Source organism: Trachypithecus francoisi, unplaced genomic scaffold, assembly GCF_009764315.1.
Source record: "Trachypithecus francoisi isolate TF-2019V2 unplaced genomic scaffold, Tfra_2.0 Contig01585, whole genome shotgun sequence".
Classification (NCBI taxonomy): domain Eukaryota; kingdom Metazoa; phylum Chordata; class Mammalia; order Primates; family Cercopithecidae; genus Trachypithecus; species Trachypithecus francoisi.
Genome location: NW_022681444.1, coordinates 8373038 through 8398580, shown reverse-complemented (window position 1 = coordinate 8398580; position 25543 = coordinate 8373038). Strand labels below are relative to the sequence as shown.

General features: G+C 45.0%; 1 protein-coding gene across 7 annotated transcripts in view; it reads right to left on the bottom strand.

Moving 5' to 3' along the window:
• Nucleotides 1–21619, bottom strand: part of FUBP3 (far upstream element binding protein 3) — a 58694-nt gene extending 37075 nt beyond the window's left edge. For 3 of the 7 annotated variants that reach the window (XM_033194038.1, XM_033194057.1, XM_033194047.1), the window contains exons 1-3: nucleotides 21430–21608; nucleotides 7508–7585; nucleotides 5304–5409 (exon numbers count right to left, since the gene is read on the bottom strand). In XM_033194038.1, the coding sequence (XP_033049929.1) occupies nucleotides 5304–5409; nucleotides 7508–7585; nucleotides 21430–21513 (268 nt within the window). In that variant the 5' untranslated portion in view covers nucleotides 21514–21608. Of the gene's footprint in view, nucleotides 1–5303; nucleotides 5410–7507; nucleotides 7586–21429 lie in introns of all 7 variants that reach the window. The other 4 variants (XM_033194065.1, XM_033194085.1, XM_033194076.1 and 1 more) reach the window with 2 other exon arrangements.
• Nucleotides 21620–25543: the final 3924 nt, after the last annotated feature.

The following is a 25543-nucleotide window of genomic DNA, read 5'->3' as shown; positions in this document are numbered from 1 at the left end:
GTACAGAGGTGCGATCACTGCTCGCTGTGGTCTTGACCTCCCAGGCTCAAGAAATCCTCCCGCCTCAGCCTCCTGAGTAGCTGCAGCTACAGGCATGCACCACCACACCCAGCTAATCTTTTTTCATTTTTTTTTTTTGTAGAGATGGGGTCTTGCTACATTGCCCAGGCTGGTCTCAAACTCCTGGACACGAGCAGTCCTCCCACCTCGGCCTTCCAAAGTGCTGGGATTATAGGCATAAGCCACCGTGCCTGGCCCCTAAAATGCTTACTATCTGGTCCTTTATAAAAAAAGCTTGTTGCCAAGTGCAGTGCAGTCCCAGCTACTCAGAAGGCTGAGGTGGGAGGATCACCTGAGTCTGGGGGGGGTAGAGGCTGCAGTGAATCATGATTGCCCCACTGCACTCTAGCCTCAGCGAGACCCTGTCTTAAAAAAAAAAAAAAAAAAAGAAAAGCTTGCCAACCTCTAATTTAGATTACATTTAATTTGCACTTCTAAATCACTTAGCTAATATTATTCTCTTAAATTTGGAAGTTACTTTTTCAAAATTTTAAAATGCTAATCGTAGGAAACAGGGGGGAACTTGAGCATGAAGAGTTCATGGGAAATGAGGCCAGTATCTATGGCCACATCACGTAGGCTCTGCTAGGAGAGGTGCATGGCGGGACCCAGTAACCGCAGAAGGAAGGATGGGATCTTGTCTTCCCTGAGCAGAGGGCAAACACACTGCTTTAGAAATTAAGAGAACGATATGACTTAATATTCACTAGTGAGGTGGGTGTGTGAAAAAGGCAAAAGGGAAAAGGGAGGGAGGAAGGGAGGAAGGGAGGAGGGAGGGAGGGAGGGAGGGAGGAGGAAGGAAGGAAGGAGGAAGGAAGGAAAGGGTAGAGAGAAGACCAAGAGGCTAGGTGGCATGTGGGCTGAGCTCTGAAGAAAGTCAAAAGATACGGAAGAGGATAGGTTTCTAGGAGGAAGCTGGCTGAGCAGGAGTGGGGCAGGTTAAGAGCTGGGTGAGAGGGGAGAGAGAAGAGACAGCCATCCAGGCTGTTGCACAGGGTGCACGGGAGGAGCCAAGCAGGGAGGGCAGACGACGGCCAGGTTGGAAGACCTGCACCTCCCTGGCTACTGGAGGAATGAAACTGGTTGAACTGACTGCAGGGAGAGGCTCCAGCTGAAGCATGAGAGACACACTGGATGGAAAAGGTGCCACAACTGAGACCAGAAGGCAGATTCCTGAACTGGTGGGGTGCCAAGGATGCATATCAAAGACTGCTGGAACATGTGGGTGTCAAGATTGAAGACAGCGAAGGTTAAAATGGCCTGATCCAAAGCTGGAGGGCGGTGGAGTGACTGGTGACAGCTACCTCTCAGAGAGAGACATCCAGGCAAGCTTTCAAACTGAGCTCTAAATTCTGCTCTGGGTTCTAAGCAGGCTCATGAACAGCATTCTGACAGCCGGCTCAAAACCGCCACTCCCTGAAACACAACTAACCCAAATCTCTTTTCTATATCAGGAACAAATCATTTCCCTTGTTCCACTGCCTAGCACATTAAAAAAAAAAAACTTTACACACACACACACACACACATTTTTTGAGACGGAGTCTCGCTCTGTTGCTCAGGCTGGAGCGTAGTGGCGCGATCTCAGCTCACTGCAACCTCCACATCCCAGGTTCAAGCGATTCTCCTGCCTCAGCCTCCCAAGTAGCTGGGACTACAGGCGCAGGCAACGGCATCCAGCTAATTTTTTGTATTTTTAGTAGAGACGGGGTTTCACCGTGTTAGCCAGGATGGTCTCAATCTCCTGACCTCATGATTCGCCCGCCTCGGCCTCCCAAAGTGCTGGGATTACAGGCGTGAGCCATAGTGCCCGGTCTTAAATATTTATTTTTTGGAGATGTGGTTTTGCCATGTTGCCCAGGCTGACCTCGAATGCCTGGGCTCAAGCTTTCACACTACCTCAGCCTCCTGGGTAGCTGGAAATTACAGGTGTGAGCCACCATGTCGGGCATCTCTAGGAACTCTAAGAGGAGATGGCCATTGTTTTTAGATGTGGGAGCCTTTGGGGGAAAATTCTTTAGACTCACATTGAAGATTTTAAGGGGACAGCACTCATTTGTAAAAATTCTTGTGTATTTACAAAGTGTTTATGACCACAAAACAGAAAATTCACCCCAGGGCCACTGGAACTAAGATAACCATTTAAACTGCTTATCCAAAATAACACACTGTGATCTTTTTATATTTGACTGGTGTTAGTGATTCCCTAGACCAAATAGGGGTGACCGCATTATCGGCATTTTTGCCTTAGCAGAAAGCTGTAATGCAAATTAACCTTTTTATCTTTTTGGAGCAATCATACTTTGGTTCCTCTTGGGAGACAGCAAAGTAAAAACAAAACTAAGTTGTCTGCCTCTGTGCACCTAGCCCATTAAAGGACAGTGTCTCTTTGGCCCAGTGTTTCCAGAAATCGAAATCAATATATTTCACAACTCATTCAGCCTTTCACAACAATTTCACAACTGAGCCTTGTTTTTTTCACTCACTGCGTGGAGTTGAAGTGTTAAAACCTGTGCTTGCAGTGAGCAGGTATCTGCTGTGTCCTCTGCATAAGGAATACCTAAATATGTGCGAATGAGGCCATCTAGCATTTTGCAGACATTTTTCTCCCATTAGTCCACTGCACACACGTTTGAAAGAAATTAGCACTAATAAAGACATTATCAGTATTGACAAAGAAAACTGGGTCACAGGCAGATGTAGTTGACTTGGCCAAGATCACCGCGTAGGTCCAGAATCTCACTTAAAACCTCAGTTTCATTAGTATATTGCGTATTTTCACTTCTTTGTTTTGATAACCATATTTTTTTCCATGTCTACCTTTTGGGGAATAAGTCTTTACAAACAGAAAATGACTATGGTTTATCTTTTTCTTCCCTCTAAATATGAACCCCTCCTACAGCAAGAAGGAAAGTTTCTGTGTCGTGCTGAACCTCCTGTTCTCCCTGAACACCTGGTCTTATGTGACCACAGGCTGTATTTCAAGAAAAAGGAATTTCCCTCAGGCTTCTTACATTCTGCATTATAGCTCGATAAAATGAATCCTGTCTTCTGGTGAGCACTGTTTAAATCACAGGATTACACATATTGTTTTCTTCTCCAAGCTCTTCTCCATGTGTAGAATTTGAGTTCTGCGTTGGTCTCAGCATCTGGGGACTGCCACAGCCCCTTTTTGTCACTTGTCTTCTGGTAGGGGAAGGTCACTGGGCCACTCTCTTAAGAGAGTAAGAATGTGAACAAGCAGATCCTGTGAAGGGAAGTGATGTTCACGTTTACCTGGCTGCCTTCTAGGCTCACAGTCTTGCTGATGGTGTGATGAAAAGTTTAGAAAAGCAGAGGCAGACCAAGCCGCCGGAATTCTGGCACATTTTTCTTAGCAATAAAGATTTCCAAAGGCTGTGTAGCTGTTTGTTTGGTTTGGCTTGGGTTATCTTTGACAGAGGCTACCCCTAAAGATCACTTCTTTAGCAATATGAACTTTCTAACTTTCCCTTGAGGCAGGGTTCTTTAACCTTTAGGAGGTTGAAGTTCAGTCCTCTAGAACTTTTTGGAGGTGTTATTTGGGTCTATTTAAAAACAACTCAGCCATAAAAAGGAATGAGATCCAGTCATTTGCAACAACACGAATGGAACTGGAGAGCATTATGTTAAGTGAAATAAGCCAGGCGGAGAAAGACAAAAATTACATGTTCTCACTTATTTATGCAATATAAAAATCAAAACAGTTGAACTCATGGACACAGAGAGTAGAAGGACGGTTACCAGAGGCTGGGAAGGGTAGTAGGGGGCAAAGGGGGCTCGGGGAGGCAGGGGAGGGGGTTAATGGGTACGAATAAGACCTACTATTTGATAGCACAACAGGGTGACTATAGCCAACAATAACCTAATTGTACATTTTAAAATAAAGAGAGTAACTGGATTGTTTGTAACTCAAAAGATAAACGCTTGAGGGGATGGATACCCCCATCTTCCACGATGTGCTTATTTCACATTGCAGGCCTGCATCAAAACATCTCATGTACTCCATAAATATATACACCTATGTAGTCACAAAAATTACAAATAGAATAAAATACTTCAACTCTTAAGTTAACTAAAAAGAACCTTAACATAGGGTTTGTTCAGGACATTGAGATTTGTGAACAAGTCTATGAACTGGAGAATTTTAAAATGTACTAGGAGGCGTGGTGGCTCATGCCTGTAGTCCCAACTACTTGGGAGGCCAAGGTGGGAGGATCACTCGAGCCCAGGAGTTCAACAGCGCCACTGCACTCTAGCCTGAGCAGAATGTGATCCCATCGCTAAGGGGGGATTAAAAAAAAACAAGAATTCCTAGAGACCAGAGAAATGATTCATGGCAAATATATATTTTTCTATGTACATAAAAACATGCACTTTTGGGAGAAAAGATTATACAATACATACCGTTCTACACCTTCATTTTTCACATAATACATCACAAAAATATGCACAAACATAAATGACTGGGTACACAGCGACAGAAAAAGAACACAAAGATACCGATTCACTTGACTACATGCAAATTCATGTCAATCTAGTGTATTTCACTATCTCTTCTATAGTAACAGGAGACAAAATATGATACTGATGCCCAAGCTCTCTACAGAAACACATCTGATAGATAACTCTGCCAGAGTGCTGGGGATGGCCACTTCTAAGTGTTCTCAAATTCTTTTGGAGATGGAGTAGGGTATATAAACCAGCCAAAACAACAACAAACAAATAAATGAATTAAAGAAAAGGGATGCTTCTAGAAAAAGCCTGACATAAATGGGAATGGTGAAAAATCTGGCAGCCAGACTGTAGAAAGGTCACCATTCTTCTCTTTCTTTAAGGTCAAGATGTAGCCACAGCTTCCCTTGAGCCATGCACCAAATCGTAGCTTTCTTTGGAGAAAGTGGGAACTTCAATTAACACGCGCACTGAAGAACAGAGGGCTAAATCAAACAAAATTCTCAAATAGGTCAAATTACTTCCAAGCTGATGCTCAGGGGCCAAGTCTTTATCTCAGAGCCCAGTGAAAAGATTTCTGTATTATCAAGGCAAACAGGAACTCAAATGCTGAAGGACTGCCGTGAAAAATCATCCTAAATACTTCCCTTCAACCATTCCTCTCGACAGAGTGACACTTCAGAGAGTCGTTAAGGTAATGGCTGACAAATTCAAACTTAACTGGCAGGTTCACTACCACCTGAAAGGCAAAGATAATTCTGGCAACTTACCTCCATCATCCAAGGGCCGTTTTTGTACTCCATATCCATACACTGAGGGGTCCACTAGAGGTGTGGAATTATTCAAGTGAGGAATTGAATCAATTTTAGCAGCAATCTACAGAGAGAATCAGATTTAAACACTCAGTAACAAACCATGGCTCTATCTGAGGGAGAAAGACAAGTGTCCTCTTTAAACGGCTGTTATCCCATTTCTCCCCTGACCTAGATTAATGGAAGGCAGCACCACAAGAGCACAAATACTTTTCACTGTTAAGTGAGTTTTCTTTTGGTCTTAATAATAATGTGTCTTCAGAGTACTTTCAAAAATGTGTCTCTACAAACAAATTAGTATTCTTTTTTTTTCTTTTTTTAAGATGGAGTTTCGCTCTTGTTGCCCAGGCTGGAGTGCAATGGCGCGATCTTGGCTCACCGCAACCTCTGCCTCCCGGGTTCAAGTGATTCTCCTGCCTCAGCCTCCCGAGTAGCTGGGATTACAGGCATGTGCCACCACGTCCGGCTAATTTTGTATTTTTAGTAGAGACGGAGTTTCTCCATGTTGGTCAGGCTGGTATTGAACTCCCAACCTCAGGTGATTCGCCCACCTTGGTCTCTTGAAGTGCTGGGATTACATGCGTGAGCCACTGTGCCCGGCCGCAAATTAGTATTTTTAAGCCACCTCTTAATATATAGGCATGTCACATCTTAAGAAGAAAAAAAAAAGCAAGCCAACAATTGAAGAACTTTCTTCAAAAAGTTTAGGTTTTCTCACAGGGTTCGCTTATGCAACAAATTCCCCAAGAATATCTGAACGGCCTTGTGTGCTCAAATGTGACAAAGGGGTCTCACTCTGTCATCCAGGCTGGAGTGCAGTGATGTGATCATTGTTCACTGTATCCTCAATTTCCCAAGCTCAAGTGATCCTCCCGCCTCAGCCTCCCAAGTAGCTGAGACTATAGGTATGCACCACCATGTCCAGCTAAATTTTTTAAAATTTATTTTTATTTTTTTTTGAGATGAAGCTTTGCTCTTGTCACCCAGGCTGGAGTGTAATGGCATGATCTCAGCTCACTATAACTACTCTGCCTCCTGGGTTCAAGCGATTCTCCTGCCTCAGCCTCCCGAGTAGCTGGGATTACAAGCGTGTACTACCACGCCCAGCTAATTTTTGTATTTTTAGTAGAGACGGGGTTTCACCACATTGGCCAGGCTGGTCTCAAACTCCTGACTTCAGGTGATCTGTCTGCCTCGGCCTCCCAAAGTGCTAGGATTACATGCGTGAGCCACAGCACCCAGCCTACTTTTTAAAATTTTTAATAGAGATGAGGTCTCAATATGTTGCCCAGGCTGGTCTTGAACTCCTGAGCTCAAGCAATCCTCCTGCCTCAGTCTCGCAAAGTGCTGGAATTAGCACTTTGGCTAATCCCATGGCTCAAAGGTGTGAGTCATGGTGCCCAGCCTGACAATTCCTTAGGAATACACCCATCCTATAAACTTTAATCTCTATAAACTGATGTGTGATTTATAGAGATGTAACATAAGCTTGTCTTTACTGGAAGTGTTCAAACAATTTCAGAAGGATTCCTGCAGCAGAGAAAGGGAGATGATCTCTAAGAGCTATTTCAACTTTTAATATTTATTATCAGTGAAAGGACAGAACACAGCTGTTAAAAATTTCCCCCCAGAAACAAATGGTATGCAGAACTTCTTACTTATCTACTTTGTTCTCAGCAGGAAATTATATGTGATCTTCATAAGAAAGTAACTCTTTCATTTAACCAAAGGAATATTTACAGCAACTGCTCTTGATGTTAGTCCCTCAGTTAAAGTTAATAAACAGGGGTCTATCGGGGGCAGCTAGCACAGCTGTCCCCCAGAGCAAAGTCTTCAGTGGTAGCTCTGAGCTAGTCCAAATGTTCCCAGAAGTCTCAGACCTATTGGGACCAACAGAAATTACTTGAAACAACCAAAGACAATAATGATACTGAAAACCAAATGCAGGATTTAAACAGCAGACATCATCCCTTACATTTATGAGTTCTGTGATGTTGAGGCAAGTCTCCTTCCTCTCTGCATGACGCCCCAGGGTAATACCACATAGTTCATAGTTTTTGAAAAGATAATAAGATCCCTGAAGGCAGAGGAATACTTGAGCACACCACAAATACTACGGTTGCAAAACAAGGCAATTCACCCAATAAATGTTAAGTACCTACTGTGTGATGGGCTTTTTGAGGCACTGGAGCTTTTGTGGTGAGGGAGAACCACCAGGCCTGGTACTTAAGAGTCAGCAGCTGGGGGAAGTTAAAGGTAAACCAGATAATCAATAAACTGATCATTTCGGCAAGTGATAAGCATTACCACAATAAGAGAAGATAATGTCACAGAGCATGCTTAGGAAGCTGCTTTAAACGGGGTGAACGGGAAGGCCACTGTGAGGAGTGACATCTGAGTCCTACGTGACGATGAGGAGCTGGCTACATAAAAATCTGAGAAAGTATGTTCTACACAGAGGAACTTGTACCCAGGCCCTGAGGCAGGAGCAAGCTTGGTAGGTATGAGCCTGGAAAAGAAGTCAGTCTTGCCAGCGTGGAAGGAACCAGCTATGTTTCAAAGGTGGTAGTTCATACTGGACCCTTTCAGGTCACGGTGAGGAGCTTGGACTTTATAGGAAGGCTGATGGGCAGCTAATACAAGTCTTAAGCAGCAGAGTAACATGCTGATTTATGCTTCTAAAAGATCCCCAGCCAAGAGCATGGTGGCTAGCATAGGTAACTCCAGCACTTTGGGAGGTCAAAGTGGGATGACGGCTTGAGGCCAGGAATTCTAGACCAGCCTGGGCCACACAGCGAAACCCCCATCTCTACAAAAAACAAAAAATTGGCTGTGCGTGGTGGTGCATTCCTGTCGTCCCAGCTACTCAGGAGGCTGAGGCAGGAGGACTGCTTGAGCCGAGGAGTTTAAGGTTACAGTGAGCTATGATTGAGCCACTGCACTCCAGCTGGAAGATGGAGCGAGACCCCATCTCTAGGAAACAACAAAAAACACCCCCTTGACTGTGAGGAGACAAGATAGGAAGAAGGAAGGAAGGAAAAGATAGTCTAAGCCAGACTCAGCCTTAGGAGACATTACTGTAGTCTAGGCCAGGCCTTGGCAATCTACGGCTGGTGAACCACCTACTTTTGTAATTAGAGTTTTGTTAGAACACAGCCACACTCATCTCAGAGTGAGAGACTGACTCAAAAACAAAACAAAACAAAAAGACAGGACCCCAAACACAAGTTCTATATGACCTTATACCAGCTCCCTTCAAATGACGCCTCTAGGCTTCCAGATCTTTTACCTTCCTTATTTTATTTTTGAGACGACGTCTTGCTCTGTCACCCAGGCTGGAGTGCGGTGGCGTGGTCTCGGCTCACTGCAACCTCCGTCTCCTCCGTCTCCGTCTCCTGTCTCCGTCTCAAGCAATTCTCCTGCCTCAGTCTCTTGAGTAGCTGGGATTCTAGGCACGTGCCACCATGCCTGGCTCATTTTTATATTTTTAGTAGAGACGGAGTTTCACCATGTTGGGCAGGCTGGCCTCAAACTCCTGACCTCAGGTGATCCAACCACTTTGGCCTCCCAAAGTGCTGGGATTACAGGCATAAGTCACCGCGCCTGGCCCTTTTCTCTTCCTTCTAAAGTAGCTAAACTGTATTCCTGAGTCCTTGGCCTGCCTTCTAACGTTATGTAGTAGTTTCATGTCATATTTTCCTCCAAAGCTGCCATGATAAAAGTGTTACAACAGCTTCCTATTCTTAATTTAGATTAAATCAACAAGTGTTCTTCCAAAATGTGACTAAGCCTGTCAGGTTTCTTCTTAATTCATGCTTACTTCATTATCTACAATTTGGGAAATTTCCACTATGAGAGAAGTAGTACAGAAAAACAGCTGAGATACAGCTCTGAAGTGAGGAAACTGCATTTGAACCCTGGTTAAACAAATGTTGGGTATAAATTCAACATTACAATATATAAATCATATTTATACTATGGTGTAGACTATGTTACACTATACTGTAAAGAAGCAACAATATACTCCTTCATTCTTCCACATACAACCTTGTTCCAAAAAATGATTTTAAATGCCTAATAAAATAGAATTAAAATGTAATGAGTGCTACTCTGCTAAAACCACTTTGAATATGCTATCTCATTTATTCCTCACCATGATTCTCTAGCAGGTTCTTGGCTCACTGCAACCTCTGCCTCCCAGGTTCAAGAGATTCTCTTGCCTCAGCCTCCCGAGTAGCTGGGGTTACAGGCATGCGCCACCATGTCCGGATAATTTTTGTATTTTTAGTAGAGATGGGGTTTCACCATGTTGGACAAGCTGGTCTCGAACTCCTGACCTTGATGTCTGCCCAACTCGGCCTCCCAAAGTGCTGGGATTACAGGTGTGATCCACCGTGCCCGGCCTTATTATTTCCATTTTAAGTCAACAAAAACTGGGGCTCAGACATGGAGTGACCTGCCCAAAGTCACTCATCTTATAAGTGGCAGAAACAGACTGCTCTATTTTATTCCTTTCTTAATAAACTTGCTTTTAGTTTACCAAAAAAACAAAAAGGTGGCAGAAACGGTATTTAAACCCAGATCTTGCTGAGTCTGGAGTCCAAGTAAATACTACATCGAAGGTTCAATGATATGGCAAAAACCATAAAGGAGGTACACAAATCATTGAAGTTAGAAAACATTAATTTTCTATTTTCAATTAATTATTCCCAGTGTACATTTTCAAGACTAAAATTCTCTGACCACTTGGCTGCTTCCTTCCCTCCACCTAATATTTTCTTAAACATATCTCAGTTCCCAAGGACTTAAATAAAGTCTAATGACTTCCAGTGCACAGAGCCCAAGCAATTCTTCACACAACTGATCATTTTAAACAGTAGTTACTTAAGGGAAGTGAGGTACAGTCCTCAGTTCATAATGGTGTAGTCCAGGAGATAAAAGCCAGGATGGTCCACAAAACCAAGGCCACTCTCCTCTTATCTGCAAGCATGACCTTGAGCGGACTCTGCTACCAATTTTCTACCACACAAGTTATTTTCCCTTTTTATTAGGGGGAGGGTTATCTCACTACCCATGCTATTTTAAGCTCAGTGATAAATGAAAAATAAATCAACGTCACAGACACTTAACCACCAGTAGTTAGAGGAAACTCATGGGAGGAGAGTACTGGACCAGGAATCAGTCAACAGTCCTGATTTTCCGGCCAGTTCTTCCCGTTTGTGACCTTGGGGAAGACCTTCACGAGCCTTTCTCCTTGGTGTCTTCACCTGTAAAATGCAGAGGCAGACTAAACCAGTGTTTTCCCAAGAAAGATGCACAAGGTTGAGGCTGGGCGCGGGGGCTCACGCCTGTAATCCCAGCACTTTAGGAGGCAGAGACGGGCGGATCATGAGGTCAGGAGATCCAGAGCATCCTGGCTAACACGGTGAAACCCCATCTCTACTAAAAATACAAAAAATAAGCCAGGCGAGGTGGCGGGCGCCTGCAGTCCCAGCTACTCGGGAGGCTGAGGCAGGAGAATGGCGTGAACCCGGGAGGCAGAGCTTGCAGTGAGCCAAGATCACGCCACTGCACTCCAGCCCGGGCGACAGAGAGAGACTCCGTCTCAAAAAAAAAAAAGAAAAAGAAAAAGAAAAATACACAAGGTGATCTTGGGAGGTACACGGATTAATGTTTTTAAACTTCCATTGTTCTTACAATTACCTTCTATGCATGACAAAGTTTTCCACTTATGATATGATACTGACTTAGTTCCCTTTTAAAAAATATTTTAGGGGCACATGTTCTCAGGATCTCCTTGGGGGTATGTCACTGGCAAAAAAAAAAATTAAATAGGCCGGGCATGGTGGCTCATATCTGTAATCCCAGCACTTTGGAAGGCTGTGGTAGGAGGATGGTTTGAGCCCAAAGTTTGACACCAGCCTGGACAACACAGTGAGGCTTTACCTCTACAAAAACAAAAACAAACCCCCAAAAACCTAGCTGAGTGTGGTGGCATGAGCCTGTAGTCTTAGCTTCTCGAGAGGCTGAGGCAGGAGGAGCCCTTGAGCCCAGGAGTTCAAAGTTACAGTGAGCTATGGCTGAACCACCACACTACAGCCTGTGCAGGAGCCACACCGTCTCTCAAAAAAACAAAACAAACAAACAATATATATATGCATATATATTCAAAATAAATCTGGCTGGGTGCAGTGGCTCACGCCTGTAATCCCAGCACTCTGGGATGCCAAGGCTGGTGGATCACTTGAACTTAGGAGTTCAAGACCAGCCTGGCCAACATGGCGAAACCCTGTCCCTACTAAAAATACAAAAATTAGCTGGGTGTAGTGGTACATGCCAATAATCCCAGCTACTCAGGAGGCTGAGGCAGGAGAATTGCTTGAACCTGGGAGGTGGAGGTTGCAATGAGCCGAGATTGAGCCACTGCACTCCAGCCTGGTGACACAGCAAGACTCTGTCTCAAAATAAACAAATAAATAAATAAATAATCTAAACTTAAGAATATTAAATAGTATACTGAAGGTTCAGTGATATGGCAAAAATCATAAAGGTGGTACACAAATCACTAAAGATAGAAAACATGGCAATTCATTATTCCCAGTACACATTTTCAAGACTAAAATTCTCTGACAGGTTTCATAACCAAAGTAGATCACCTTACAAATCCAAATAAGAAGTTGCAGATAGCCCCACAACTTCATACTTATTAGAACTCTATACCAATGAGAAATAGGCAAAGCCAGCTGAATGCCATCCACATATGTGTCCATGCTACTCAACACAGATCCTGTTGATTCGCATGGATACAGCAAGCAGAGGTGGAGACTCGCACCAGCATCAAGGGCGTGGGAACCCAACTTGATTCCCCAGAGCCTGAGTGGCACAGCCACCCAGAGAGGCCCTGCCTGGGAGAAAGGGAGGTTGCACTGCAAGTCTCTACTCCCCACAGTGGGAAGAAACAGTATGCAGCCAGGCAAGTAGCCCCGTGGCTAAAAACAAGTTCCTAAGACAGGCTTGGAGTCATGGGCCCTAGGGGCAGGTCCCAGTCCTGCATCCCACTACCTAATGTTACAAAGAAGACAGTGCATCAAACATACCGCCTACTAAGTGCCTGACAGTGTCCTCATTTAATTGTCACTATTCTCCTTACTGTGGGACTTGGAACCAGTTTGCCTGGAATTGTATTCACAGGGATAACAAGATAAATGTAAAGCACTAGAAACAATGTCGGGTGCACAGTAAGGAACCAGAAATGCTTGCTATTTTAACCTCTTATTGAAGAACAATAATGACACAGAAAAATACATGGATCATAAGTTTATAGCTCACTGAAGTTTCAGATACTAAAATACCTATGTAACTAGCACCTAGATCAAGAAACATCACCAGGACCCCAGAAGTCTGCCTCATGCCGCCTTCAGTCACTACCCACCCCACCACCCAGGGTAACTTCCTAATTTCTAATACGATTGTTTTTAAAATTATTACTATCATCAACTATTTCTGCATTATAGATGAGAAAACTAAGGCTGAAACAAATAACTTGTCTAAAGCCAAGCTAGTAAGTGGCAGAACCAGAACTTGAACTCATACTGTCTGAACCTCAAGTCTATGTCTTAATAATCGCATCACAATGCCATTCTCCAGGAGTTTTGTCACCATGAAATGAAAGAACATATATAAGAATCCTTGCCTGGCACCCAGCACAACATGGGCTCGATGAATGAGAACTATTGTTGTCATCAGAGATGGAGCCCCGGCTGATCCTGCCCTACTTACTGGCAATAACTGAAATAAAGAATTCTATGACAATTGAATAAGATGCAGCTCTCCTTGGGAGGTTTTCCTGACAACCTCATCCCTCCTATGCTTAGGCAGAATTAAATACTCCCACATTTTTGTTTGCAAATCACCTTATAAACTACATCTAAATAGCATACTCTGAGTGACCTGTTGGTTATACTGTCTTCCCACTATCAGAGCTGAGGACTGGATCTGTCTCCAACATCTTGGTACCCTTAGGACAAAGAGTCCTTAATTAGGAGCCCCAGGGGTTAGTTTTAGAGAATTTACGATTTCCCAAAATTACATCCCAAATTATTTAAATATTTCTGGGGAGAGGTTCAAAGTTTCAAGAGTCTCAGAAAGGTCCATGTTCTGAAAAAGTTAAGGAACAACTTTCCTAATGCATAGCAAAATACTTGGCACATAGAAGGTGCTCCTTAAACACCTGCTAAATTTAAAGCCGATATGGAGAGGCCCATCTGTAGGCAGAATGCTAAGATGATCAGGTGAGGCTCTATGCTGAAATACTGTTTCAGGTGGGTCGCTCCCACCAAAGGCCCTAAATGTGACACGCCCATTAGCTTTCCCCTTCCATTTCATCGAATTCCACCAACAACCCCCTCCAATGATCTGTTTAAAGACTGCTAGGCTGGGCACGGTGGCTCACAATTGTAATCTCAGCACTTTGGGAGGCCAAGGCGGGTGGATCACGACGTCAGAAAATCCAGGCCATCATGGCCAACATGGTGAAACCCCATCTCTACAAAAATACAAAAATTAGCTAGGCGTGATGGTACGTGCCTGTAGTCCCAGCTACTTGGGAGGCTGAGGCAGGAGAATCACTTGAACGCGGGAGGTGGAGGTTGCAGTGAGCCGAGATCATGCCACTGCCCTCCAGCCTGGTGACAGAGTGAGACTCCATCTCAAAAAAAAAAAAAAAAAAAGGCCAGGCATGGTGGCTCATGCCTGTAATCCCAGCACTTTGGGAGGCAGAGGCGGGTGGATCATGAGGTCAGGAGTTTGAGACCATCCTGGCTAGCACAGAGAAACCCCGTCTCTACTAAAAATACAAAAAATCAGCCAGGCGTAGTGGTGGGCGCCTGTAGTCCCAGCTACTCAGGAGGTTGAGGCAGGAGAATGGCATGAACTTGGGAGACTGAGCTTGCAGTGAATCAAGATTGTGCCACTGCACTCCAGCTGGGCGACAGAGCAAGACTCTGTCTAAAAAAAAAAAAAAAAAAAAAAAGGCTGCTGCTTCAGCCACCCCATTGAGATGAAAAACTATCCAACTACCTCTGCTAAGGAATCAAGTCCTTCTTAAAATGCAGAGGGCATGGGTTCAAGAACTACTGCATATATAACTATGTGTACCTCTGAGAAAACTGCTTTATCTCCCTCTGGCTCATTATTTTCAAATATAAAATGAGAATTAATAGCCCTTATTAGCTTGGCGTAGTGGCAGCTACTTGGGAGGCTGAGGCAGGAGGATCGCTTGAGCCCAAGAGGCAGAGGTTGCAGTGAGCTGAGACTGCGCCACTGCACTCCAGCCTGGGTGAGAGAGAGATCCTATCTCAATTTATAACTAAAAAGGGGAGAGAGAATTGATAGTCCTGGTCCTATCTTACCTGGTGGTTGTAAAGCCTGAATTCCGCACTAAGATAAAATCACTTACAAACTTGTCTTAGTTATCTTTGCACACTGGCCCAGCATCCAGCAAGCGGCCTTGGACTCAGCAGATCTTCAATTAATGGTAAGTAATCTGAATCAAATCACTACTTCCAATCACGCTACTCAGTCTTACAAGTGATTTGTAACCATCTGGTATTAGAATAAAAATGTAGGCCGGGCGTGATGGTGCATGCCAGCTATGGAGGCTGAGGTGCGAGGATCCCTTGAGCCCAGGAGATCCAGGCTGCACTAAGCTGTGATCATGCCACTGCATTCCAGCCTGGACAACAGAGCAAGACCTTGTCTCAAAAAAGCCCAAAACCAACGAACAAAATCTTTACAATAAAACTCCAAATGCAGAACATTTTCAATTGGGATGATTCTAAGGTAAAGTACCAGAATAAAGACTACACAGCAAAGAAGGGGAGAGAAAGGAGTATGAATAGATAGCAGATATAACAGAAAGCACAAGAACCAAAATAACATGGTGCAATTTTTCCAGATCCAGTTAGATGGACACTCTGAATATCTAAAGGTTTGAAGAGACTGCTGAAATTATCTAGCTCCACATTTCCTGACGTTTGATGCACAGAATGTGATTTGGTTCCATGGAAAGAGGGCATGACGTGATCTAACTTCAGGACATTTACAAAACACGTCCTACACCCCTGTAGGAGTGAATGCAACAAAACACATCCTACACCCCTGTGGGAGTGAATGCAACAAAACACATCCTACACCCCTGCAGGAGTTAATGCACACAAGCATGTTAAAGGTTCTGACAAGTCCTAAAGAAGTCAATTCACCTTTATTTAATCCTGCATTCCCCAAACTTAACTGCCCATGATCTCTTTTCCACGGAAGATCTTTAAACAGCCTACAGATCAAATGCTAGGGAAGGCCAACCCAGTCCAAGGTCATGCATCGGCTTACAGGTGACTCAAACATCCTAACTTTCCATCCAGAGCTCTTTCCATTAGAAATTTCAAATAAAAACCAGAGACGACTCACTCACAGTTTAGAAAAAGTAAAAAACTGTCAATTAGGCATCCCAAAGAACAGTATAAAACAACAGCCAGATGGCGAGAATGAAGGCAACCCAGAGAGCGTGAATGCCTCACATCAAAAACGCAATAGCTACTCAGCTCCTCCTGATTATCGCTGTGCAAGCTGTGGGAGCAGTGTGGCCAGATCTTTTCTAGGGAAACTAGAAATCTTTTTTTTTTCTCTTTTGAGACAGAGTCTCACTCTGTCGCCCAGGCTGGAGTACAATGATGCAATCTCCACTCACTGTAACCTGTCTCCCAGGTTCAAGCGATTATCGTGGCTCAGTCTCCCGAGTAGTGGGATTACAGATGCACACCACCACGCCTGACTCATTTTTGTATTTTTAGTGGAGGCAGGGTTTCACCATGTTGGCCAGGTTGGTCTCATCCTAACCTCAAGTGATCTGCCTGCCTCAGCCTCCCAAAGTGCTGGGATTACAGGCATGAGCCACTATGCCTGGCCGAAACTTTTTTTTTTTTGAGATGGAGTCTTGCTCTGTCATCCAGGCTGGAGTGCAATAGCACCACCCCAGCTCACTGCAACCTCCACCTCCCGGGTTCAAGCAATTCTCCTGCCTCAGCCTCCTGAGTAGCTGGGACTACAGGCACCTGCCAGCACGCCTGGCTAATGTTTTATATTTTTAGTAGAGACGGGGTTTCACTGTGTTAGCCAGGATGGTCTCGATCTCCTGACCTCGTGATCCGCCCGCCTCGGCCTCCCAAAGTGCTGAGATTACAGGCGTGAGCCACCATGCCTAGCCTGAAATCTCATTTTTAAAAAAAATACAAAATCACTCTAGTTTCTTTTGTTTTTTGAGACAAAGTTTTGCTCTTTTCGCTCAGGCTTCAGTGCAATGACGCGATCTCGGCTCACTGCAACCTCGCCCAGGGAACCTCTCCCAGGCTGGAGTCCAGTGGCACCACCCCGGCTCACTGCAACCTCCACCTCCCGGGTTCAAGCAATTCTCCTGCCTCGGCCTCCTGAGTAGCTGGAATTACAGGCATGTGCCACCATGCCCAGCTAATTTTTTTGTTTTTAGCAGAGACGCGGATTCTCCATGTTGGTCAGGCTGGTCTTGAACTCCCGACCTCAGGTGATCTGCCCGCCGTGGCCTCCCAAAGTGCTGGGATTACAGGCGTGAGCCACCATGCCCAGCCAAAACTCACTCTAGTTTCTAAGTGTTGGTGCTGTGTGGGTCAAACAAAGCATGCCTGCAGGCCCACTGTAAGTCTTCTACAGCTCACAGGTCACAAGTTTGAGAACTGTGGTCTAAGTAAATTTCTATCTATGAAATAACTGGTACTTCAGAAGAAACCCAAGTCTGATAATACACGTGGGCTATCAGATTTTAAAATAAAGACAGTCAGGCATGGGGGTAAGGTGGCTCACACCCATCCCAGCACTTTGAAAGGCTAAGGTGGGAGGATTGCTTGAGGCCAGGAGTTCCGGACCAGCCTGGGCAACATAGTGAGACCCTCGCTCTATCCCAAAATAATTATATGATAAATTATCATATTATAAATGTTCTCACCTGAAAATGAGAAAAGCCTTAGAGACATACAGTGGAATACATAGTTCACTATCTACTTTCCAATACCCAATATGAAGTTCAGCACTTCCGTTAACATGTGGTGGCGCATACACACTCAGTGACGTCACCAAAACCCTTTAAGGAAGACTCACTCTGCCAGGTACTCTACTGGGTCCCAACAAGGTAAAGCTACGGGAGCAGCCCATGGATTTCCTGCAGACACTAGTTTCCTTCAAGTGTTTATGAAAGCTAAAACGAGTGTACAGGTAGGGGTTAGTCCCTTGAGAAATGATGACCTGAGCTATTCAATCACTGGACATGTACAAGACAGTCTCAGTGGAGTACCACTCAGATCTCTTAAGTGCTCAGTACACTCAACTGAACCGGGAGTCAAAACCATGTGTTAAATGAGCCTCGCAGGGTGAACCCACTGGCCAATGAATGGAGGCTTTTTCTTTTAATGGTAGATGCACAGTGTTCTCTTAAAAGGAAACTCAGTGCTTGTTCTAAAGCCAGAATCTTAAAGCAACTAAAGCTCTAAATCAGCCCAAGGTATGAGGCACACATCCCAAATTATCTACTGCTCAGGCTTCAAGTGTGAAACAGCAGCACTGGGAGAGATTTTCAGGAGGACTGTGGAACTTCTGAGGCCCCCCACACCAATCAACATTTCCCCAAAAAAGGTGCCAGTGAAGAAGAGATTTGGGCCTAAAAATCTGTCAAAAGGTTACTTTCTACTAATTCTACAATGGCTTGGTCACACTCGTTTGAGTGTAGTGCCACCATGATGCTGAACTTCATGAAGCACCATTTAGACTGCATTCTGTATCAACATTATGTGCTGTAGTTACACAATCCAGAGGCATTGAGTGAGTCTATCTAGATCAAAACAGATCTAATGCTTTTTTAAAAGCATTAAAAAGCATTAGTAGTTTCTCAGGAGAACAATTTCTATGTAGGTGATGACTGGCAGACATCTGGCTGGTCCAGCTTGTGGAAGGCTGCTGTCAACCTATAACGCACTGTGGCATCACACTATCCTAACAAGGGATTGCTTGTGCGTGGTGACAGGTGCTACTAAATTATCAGCAGTAGACTTTCTAGGAACATTCAAAAATATTTTTAGGAAAACTGAACAACATAAACCAGACTTGGATCTACTTATCCAGAGGTCCCCTTATAACCTAGACAGACAGGATAAAGACGGCCGTGGAACAGGATAAATTACTCAGAATTTTGTCTTATCTGAACTAGTTGAAGAAACACTACTTTTGCTAACCAGCCAATGACTTGGGAAAAGTAGACAAGATGTTTTTTAATATCCAGCAGTTTTTTAGATCTTCATCCATGGAACTGAATGAGATCACATTTCTTTCTTTCTTTCTTTTTTTTGAGACAGAGTCTCACTCTGCCACTCAGGCTGGAATGCAGCAGAGCAATCACAGTTCACTTGATCTCCATGCTCAAGCTATTCTCTTGCCCCAGCTTCCCAAATAGCTGAGACTGCAGGGGTGGCCGCCACATGCAGCTAATTTTTTTAATTTTTAGTAGAGACAAGGTCTCACTATGTTGCCCAGGCTGGTATCAAACCCCTGAGCTCAAGTAGTCCTCTTACTTCAGCCTCCCAAAGTGCTGAGATTACAGGCTTGAGCCACTGTGACTTGCCCAGATCACATTTCTACTACCCTATAGAATGGATGTAAATTACCTGCTTGTGCCAAACATGAACTCACTAGACTTCACACTGCTGGGGATAATTTTTACATTTTATTTGACATCTTCAGAGACTTCTTTTCAATCTAAGAATGCCACGCTCAGAGTAAACCAACTACTGATGCACTTCGCTGCAAAGAGTCCAAAGGATATACATGGAGGCTTCAAGATGTCAGAGGAAAAGTCTAGTTGATGAAGTGTTGAACTTCACACACCAGACTTAATAGAAACTGCAGGTTCAAATCCCAGCAGGGTCAACTGAGATTCTATTAAGATCTGCTAGAAAAACTGAGCATGAGACACTTGACTGTCTTTGACAAATTTAAGAGGGCCTTACAGACTGTCTCTGGGGTTTATGAGGAGACATAAAAGGGGAAAAAGCTTTGCATTTAAATAAATATACTGTCTTTTAGTCCTGTTTAATGGTGAGAAAAATCACATCTCTGCAACATGCTGTGTATATAACAAAGAAACAGAAGTATCACCTTCCAGATGCCCAAATGAGATCCTTTGAGAAAGTTTACCATCAGCATATAGTATTACAGGTTTCTAACATTCCATTCTTGCCCAATGCAAATCTATACACAATAAACCTAAAATTACCCACCAACCTGTTTTTTTCTTTAGTTTTTAAAGGCCATCAAATCCTTGGAGATAGTATGGACCTCCAGCTGTTAACATTCAGAAGGAACACACTTACAGCCCTGTCTCCATTGGGCTTATTACTGCTCCAGTCAATGGTGCATTTCAGAGCTGAGAACAAATCCAATGAAGTTTTCACTGCTAGTAGTAAACACCACTGCTTCAACAATCCACATTAGGTCAGCATTTAACAGAGGGTTTCCCTCTGGAGCAGGTTGTCCAAGAATATGAGTTCAACCACTGGCTCAAGAGAAGCGGAATGTCTTCTCAATGGTTCAAAATTCACTTTACGTTCAACTACAGGCCTTCTGCAAACTGAGGATCTGAGCCCTTTAAGGCAGTGACTATAATTCTTCCCGGACATAGAAGGCCAACAAGTTGACTGTCACACATCAGCACAGAGCGAAAGCCATTACATATTAGTAGCCAGTGAGAAACAAGGTTCAGGACCCTGTACTGTAGAGGAGAGCACCGTAACACACCAGCAAGCAGAGTGGTGGAAGGGGAGCTGGGTGGTATGTTCATCCATTATAGCCATGGGTGGATCTGAAGTCTAAGTAAGATGGATACTCACTACTGTACTGGTTGGCACCTAGGCAGTAAAGTAACAATTCATCAGATAAAATTTTAGGTGGAACCACAGGTTTGGAAAGTTCTGGGATCCAATATAATGTCTATAGGAGCATCAATATATAACATGAAAAGTCAGTATCAGGGAAACAGGTAGGGTTCCCTCCCCTGGAATACTGGAAAGAGATGTAAAGACCATATCTTCAAGCGCCCGAGTGAAGACCTTCTTCTAATACAATGACTCCTGTGGCTTTCTGTTAGGAATCAAGCAGTAATTAGTTATAGCCCAAATTTTAAAGTATCAGTGCGCTTACAATTACATAAGAAGAGAGGAGAACATAAGACACCTAACAGCGAAAGTTTAAGTGTTAGGGCTAACTTGTAAGTAAGTTTGAGATACAATTTAAGAACACGTTCTGTTCTAACGAGTATTTTTGGCAGGTCCCATATTCACTCTCTAGGGAAGCCTGGAGCCTTTTAAAACCCAGTTAATTTAACTCTGACAAAACGCACGACATTGTCAGACAGTAAAGTTTCAATGTCGGAATGAGGCCATATCATTCTCCCAAGCAGAGGCAAGACTGCCATGAGAAATTTCTGCCTCTTAGGGACCACCCCCACACATGTAACACCTCCCTCTCTCCCCTCTCCAAAGAGCACCCTCACATACAAGATGCCCTCGAGTTCCTTCTACTCAACACAAAGTCTAAAGACGTTGTTCCCCAAGTTTTAACAAGCTACTGGGCGTGAGAGAGCTGCTTTACGTCTACACCCAGATCCTCCCCATGGGCTTCCCGGACCCCTCCCCTCGCGAGGTTCAGAACCCCGCGCTGGCTACACTGTGGGTCCACGCTGGCCGCTGGGGCACGATGGGGCCAGAAGCTCTAGGCAAACCCTTTCCCAGCGACTTCAAGCACCTGGGAGACCCGCCCGACAGGTCGGGCCTGGGCCTCGCAGTGGCGCCTTATCCCCCTGGCTCCTCCTGGCTGTAGGAACCCCACGGAACGGCCCGGCCTGGCTGAGACGTCAGTTCAGGCTGCCTCCCGCCCCCAGGCCCGAACTCCTCTTCCCCGCCCGCCAGGCCCCGCCTCGGGATCTCGTGTTCCTGCCAGCCAGCTGCGCCCCTACCTGTCGGACCCGGTGCAGGGCGTCCACGAAGCCCTCGGCCTTCATCCCCACAGGAGCGCTCTGCCCCTGCACCAGCTCCGCCATTACCACCCCCGCCGCCGTCGCCCCCGCAGCCAACGCCGCCGCTTGGCTCCCCGGTCCGGCCTCCCGCTCTGCTTGGGTACCCGTAGCCGGAAAAGGAAAGTCGCTCTACTTCCGGCGGAAGGGAAGCCGGGACTCTCGCCGCTCTCAGCTAGAGGAGCCGCGTCTGCGGGGGCGGGGTCAGGGCACGTGACCTTCGACCGATCGGAAGTGGGGGCGAGACGGCAGCGCCGGGGTGGGTTCAGATCGCTAGGCAGCCGTCGGTCTCCAGGGTCCGGTCGCGACCCTTCCCTTCCCGGGCGAGATTTGGTCCAGGATCGTCGATGGCGTCTTGACAGGTCCCTGAGGCTTGGATGTGGCCCCGAGGTGTCCTCTGTCGGCCGTTTGGAATCTCAAAGGGACTGACGTGGCTCTCCCAAGACGACACCCTGAACGTGGTTCATCAAAAGCCTGGTCCTGGGCAGCCCCTCCCTGAAATGGCTATTAGTTGGAAAGTTGGGGGCTGAGCGCTTTGAAATAACATTGGGACAGCACCACAGAATGTCAGCGTCCCACGTTTGCGGGGAGTCCTGGGCCCCAGTTCTTACACTGCAGTTTGCAAGAGGATGGGCCGCCGCCACTTCCGCCTGGGGCTGCCTGGTGACTCCCCTAGGAGGGACGCGCCCCCTGAAAAGCCAGCGTGGTGTCAACTCTGGGACTCTGGGGGTGCAGGAAATACCACAGGACCATCATTACTCCCATGCCTGCTGAGTCAAAACTGTATTGCAGGAGGCTTCTTGCAACGCCCATGTAACTTTAATGGAAGTGACTAGGTATAGCTGTTCTACAGCAAGGAAGGAATCTTAGTGCTAGAATTCAGTTGAGCCTTTGAGTTGGCTCTTCTTACAACTGAGCAAACAAGTAACAAGGTTTGGGAGGCGCCCATTTCTGTATTAGCACGATTGCCTTCGTGTGTATTATTTCCCAAGCCCTATTATGACTAGGAATTGGACTTAATGAAGAACCATGTTGTCAGACATTTTATGTCCATCTTGAAGTTGTGAAGGAAGATGAGCACCAAGAAAAGGAAATAAATAAAATCCAGTATGGGCCGGGTGCGGTACCTCACGCCTGTAATCTTAGCAGTTAGGGAGGCCAAGGCAGGCAGAACTCTTGAGTCCAGAAGTTCAAGACCAGCCTGGGCAGCATAGTGAGACCCCGTCTCTACAAAAAATATACTTAGCCGGGCATGGTGGCATACACCTGTAGTCCCAGCTCCTTGGGAGGCCAGAGGGGGAGGAGCACCTGAGCCCCGGAGGTCAAGGCTGCAGTGAGCTATGATCCCACCACTGCAGTACAGCCTGAGTGACAGAGCAAGACGCTTTCTTGGGGAAAAAAGTCCCATATGACTTTCCTTGATGACCCCACCCTCACCCCCCACTGTGTCATTACGCCAAGAGAGGTTTGGGCATTCTAAAGAAGTATGAGGAATACTTGATCAATAACATAGCATAGTTCTTTATTTGTGAATGCTTCTCTCCTAGACTACGAGTTACTTTAGAACAGAGACTTATTTTTCCCTGTATCCCTAGGGTTTGGCACATGGTAGGTGCTTAGTAAACTTATTTTGTATTCAATAATGCCAAGTAGAATAATTCATAAATTATGGAAAAATAAAAGAATTTGGCAAAATTGCAAGATTGAAGATCGCTTTCAGGAAAAATGTTTCAACTCCTGCTCAAAAGTACATAGCTTGCTGTGTTGTTGAAGTGCCAGCATGAGGAGGATCATGCCAACACATCCGTTTATTGCCCATTCTGGGTGTGTTGAGCGTTTTAACTTTGCCATGCTTCTAAAAATCAAGGAATGGCAATGGTATCAACTTTCATGAACACAGTTGTTCACGTGAATCCAATATCAGTGATAACTTCTGTTTTGAATTTTTAAAATATATCTCTGAGGTTAGAATGTTGATTCATGCATATTCCAGCTGGCTTTCCCTATGAGTATAAATAGTGAAAACAAGGCTATTGGCCCAAATATAAGTTATATTCCAAGGTTTGGTCCAAAGACCAGAGAATCTGTAAGTAGGAAGATAGAGTTTTGTTTCCCCCTCTTTTACTGGTTGAGTAACTTTGAACAGGTCACTTATATTTGGGGGCATAGAAGATGCAGATGACCCTGTCATGTCCACTGTTAATTGTTCTACTAACACCCTAGACTTCATCAGCTTGTTATAGCACTTATCACAGTTGCTTTTAAATCATCATGCAGTTATATGTTTATTGTCTGCCTTTTCCCCTAGAATAAAGCCTCTGCTGACATAAGGTCTATGTTTGTCTTGTTAATTGCTCTCCCTAGCACCAATGCCTGACATTTGATTGGCTCTCAGTATTTCTGAAATGAATGAATGAGAATGATCTTGTCCAAAGAAGACAGGGAAAGATTCTTAGAGGTTAAAAAAGAAAAATTCAGCCGGGCGCGGTGGCTCAAGCCTGTAATCCCAGCACTTTGGGAGGCCGAGACGGGCGGATCACGAGGTCAGGAGATCGAGACCATCCTGGCTAATACGGTGAAACCCTGTCTCTACTTAAAAATACAAAAAAAAAAACTAGCCGGGCGACGAGGCGGGCGCCTGTAGTCCCAGCTACTCGGGAGGCTGAGGCAGGAGAATGGCGTAAACCCAGGAGGCGGAGCTTGCAGTGAGCTGAGATCCGGCCACTGCACTCCAGCCTGGGTGGCAGAGCAAGACTCCGTCTCAAAAAAAAAAAAAAAAAAAAAAGAAAAATTCAGCTGGGCATGGTTTCTCACACCTGTAATCCCAGCACTTTGGGAGGCCGAGACGGGCAGATTACCTGATGTCAGGAGTTCGAGACCAGCCTGACCAACATGGTGAAACCCCATCTCTACTAAAAATACAAAAATTAGCAAGGCGTGGTGGTGGGCACCTGTAATCCCAGCTACTTGGGAGACTGAGACAGGAGAATCGCTTGAACCCGGGAGGCAGAGGTTGCAGTGAACCGAGAAATGTACCATTGCACTCCAGCCTAGGCAAGAAGAGCAAAATCTTGTCTAAAAAAAAAAAAAAAAGAAAAAGAAAAAAAACAGGCGCAGTGGCTCACACCTGTAATCCCAGCACTTTGGGAGGCCCAGGCAGGTGGATTACCTGAGGTCAGGAGTTCAAGACCAACCTGGCCAACATAGTGAAACGCTGTCTCTATAAAAAAAATAAAAAATAAATTAGCCAGGCGTGGTGGCAGGTGCCTGTAATCCCAGCTACTTGGGAAGCTGAGGCGGGAGAGTCACTTGAACCTGGGAAGTGGAGGTTGCTGTGAGCTGAGATCATGCCACTGCAGTCCAGCCTGGGCGACAGAGCAAGACTCAGTCTGAAAAAAAAAAAAAGAAAAGAAAAATCCACATACTGTGGTTGTGAGTAGTTTTGCAAACCATTCCTATTGATAACATTGCAATGCCTCTACATACTACCAACTAGAAGCCACGCTAAAATGAAATTGTATCAATAAGGAGAGTCTAGGTTATGCTACAGTAACAAGGCTTAAAACCTCAGTAGCTTACAACAATACAGGTTATTTCTCACTTGATACATGAACATGGTGGTGCCTCCACTACATGTCCTAGTTAGTCTTCAGCCAAGGCTGATAGCAGCCTCTGTCTAGAACATTAAACTTCATCAGGGCAGAGGAAGAAGCAAGTGACAAAGCACGAACTGGTTTTTAAAGCTTCCGCCTCAAGTGCTAAGCACTACTTTTGTTCATGTTTTATTGGTTGAAGAATGTGTGCCTGTTGTCAATAGGATGCAGAAGTATGAAGCATACATTGGCTTTTAAAGCTTTGCCTAGAAGTGAGTGGCATATGGTACTTCTGCTCACGTTTAATTGGTCAAAGCAAGCCGTGGCCGAGCACTGATCAAGTGGCAGAGAAATATAGTCCATCTCCAGGGAGAAACAGCAAATATGTTTGAATAGTAACATGATTTTTCAAATAAATCAAGAGAAAAAAAATAAGCATGGAGAATGTTGTACAGTAGATTTTA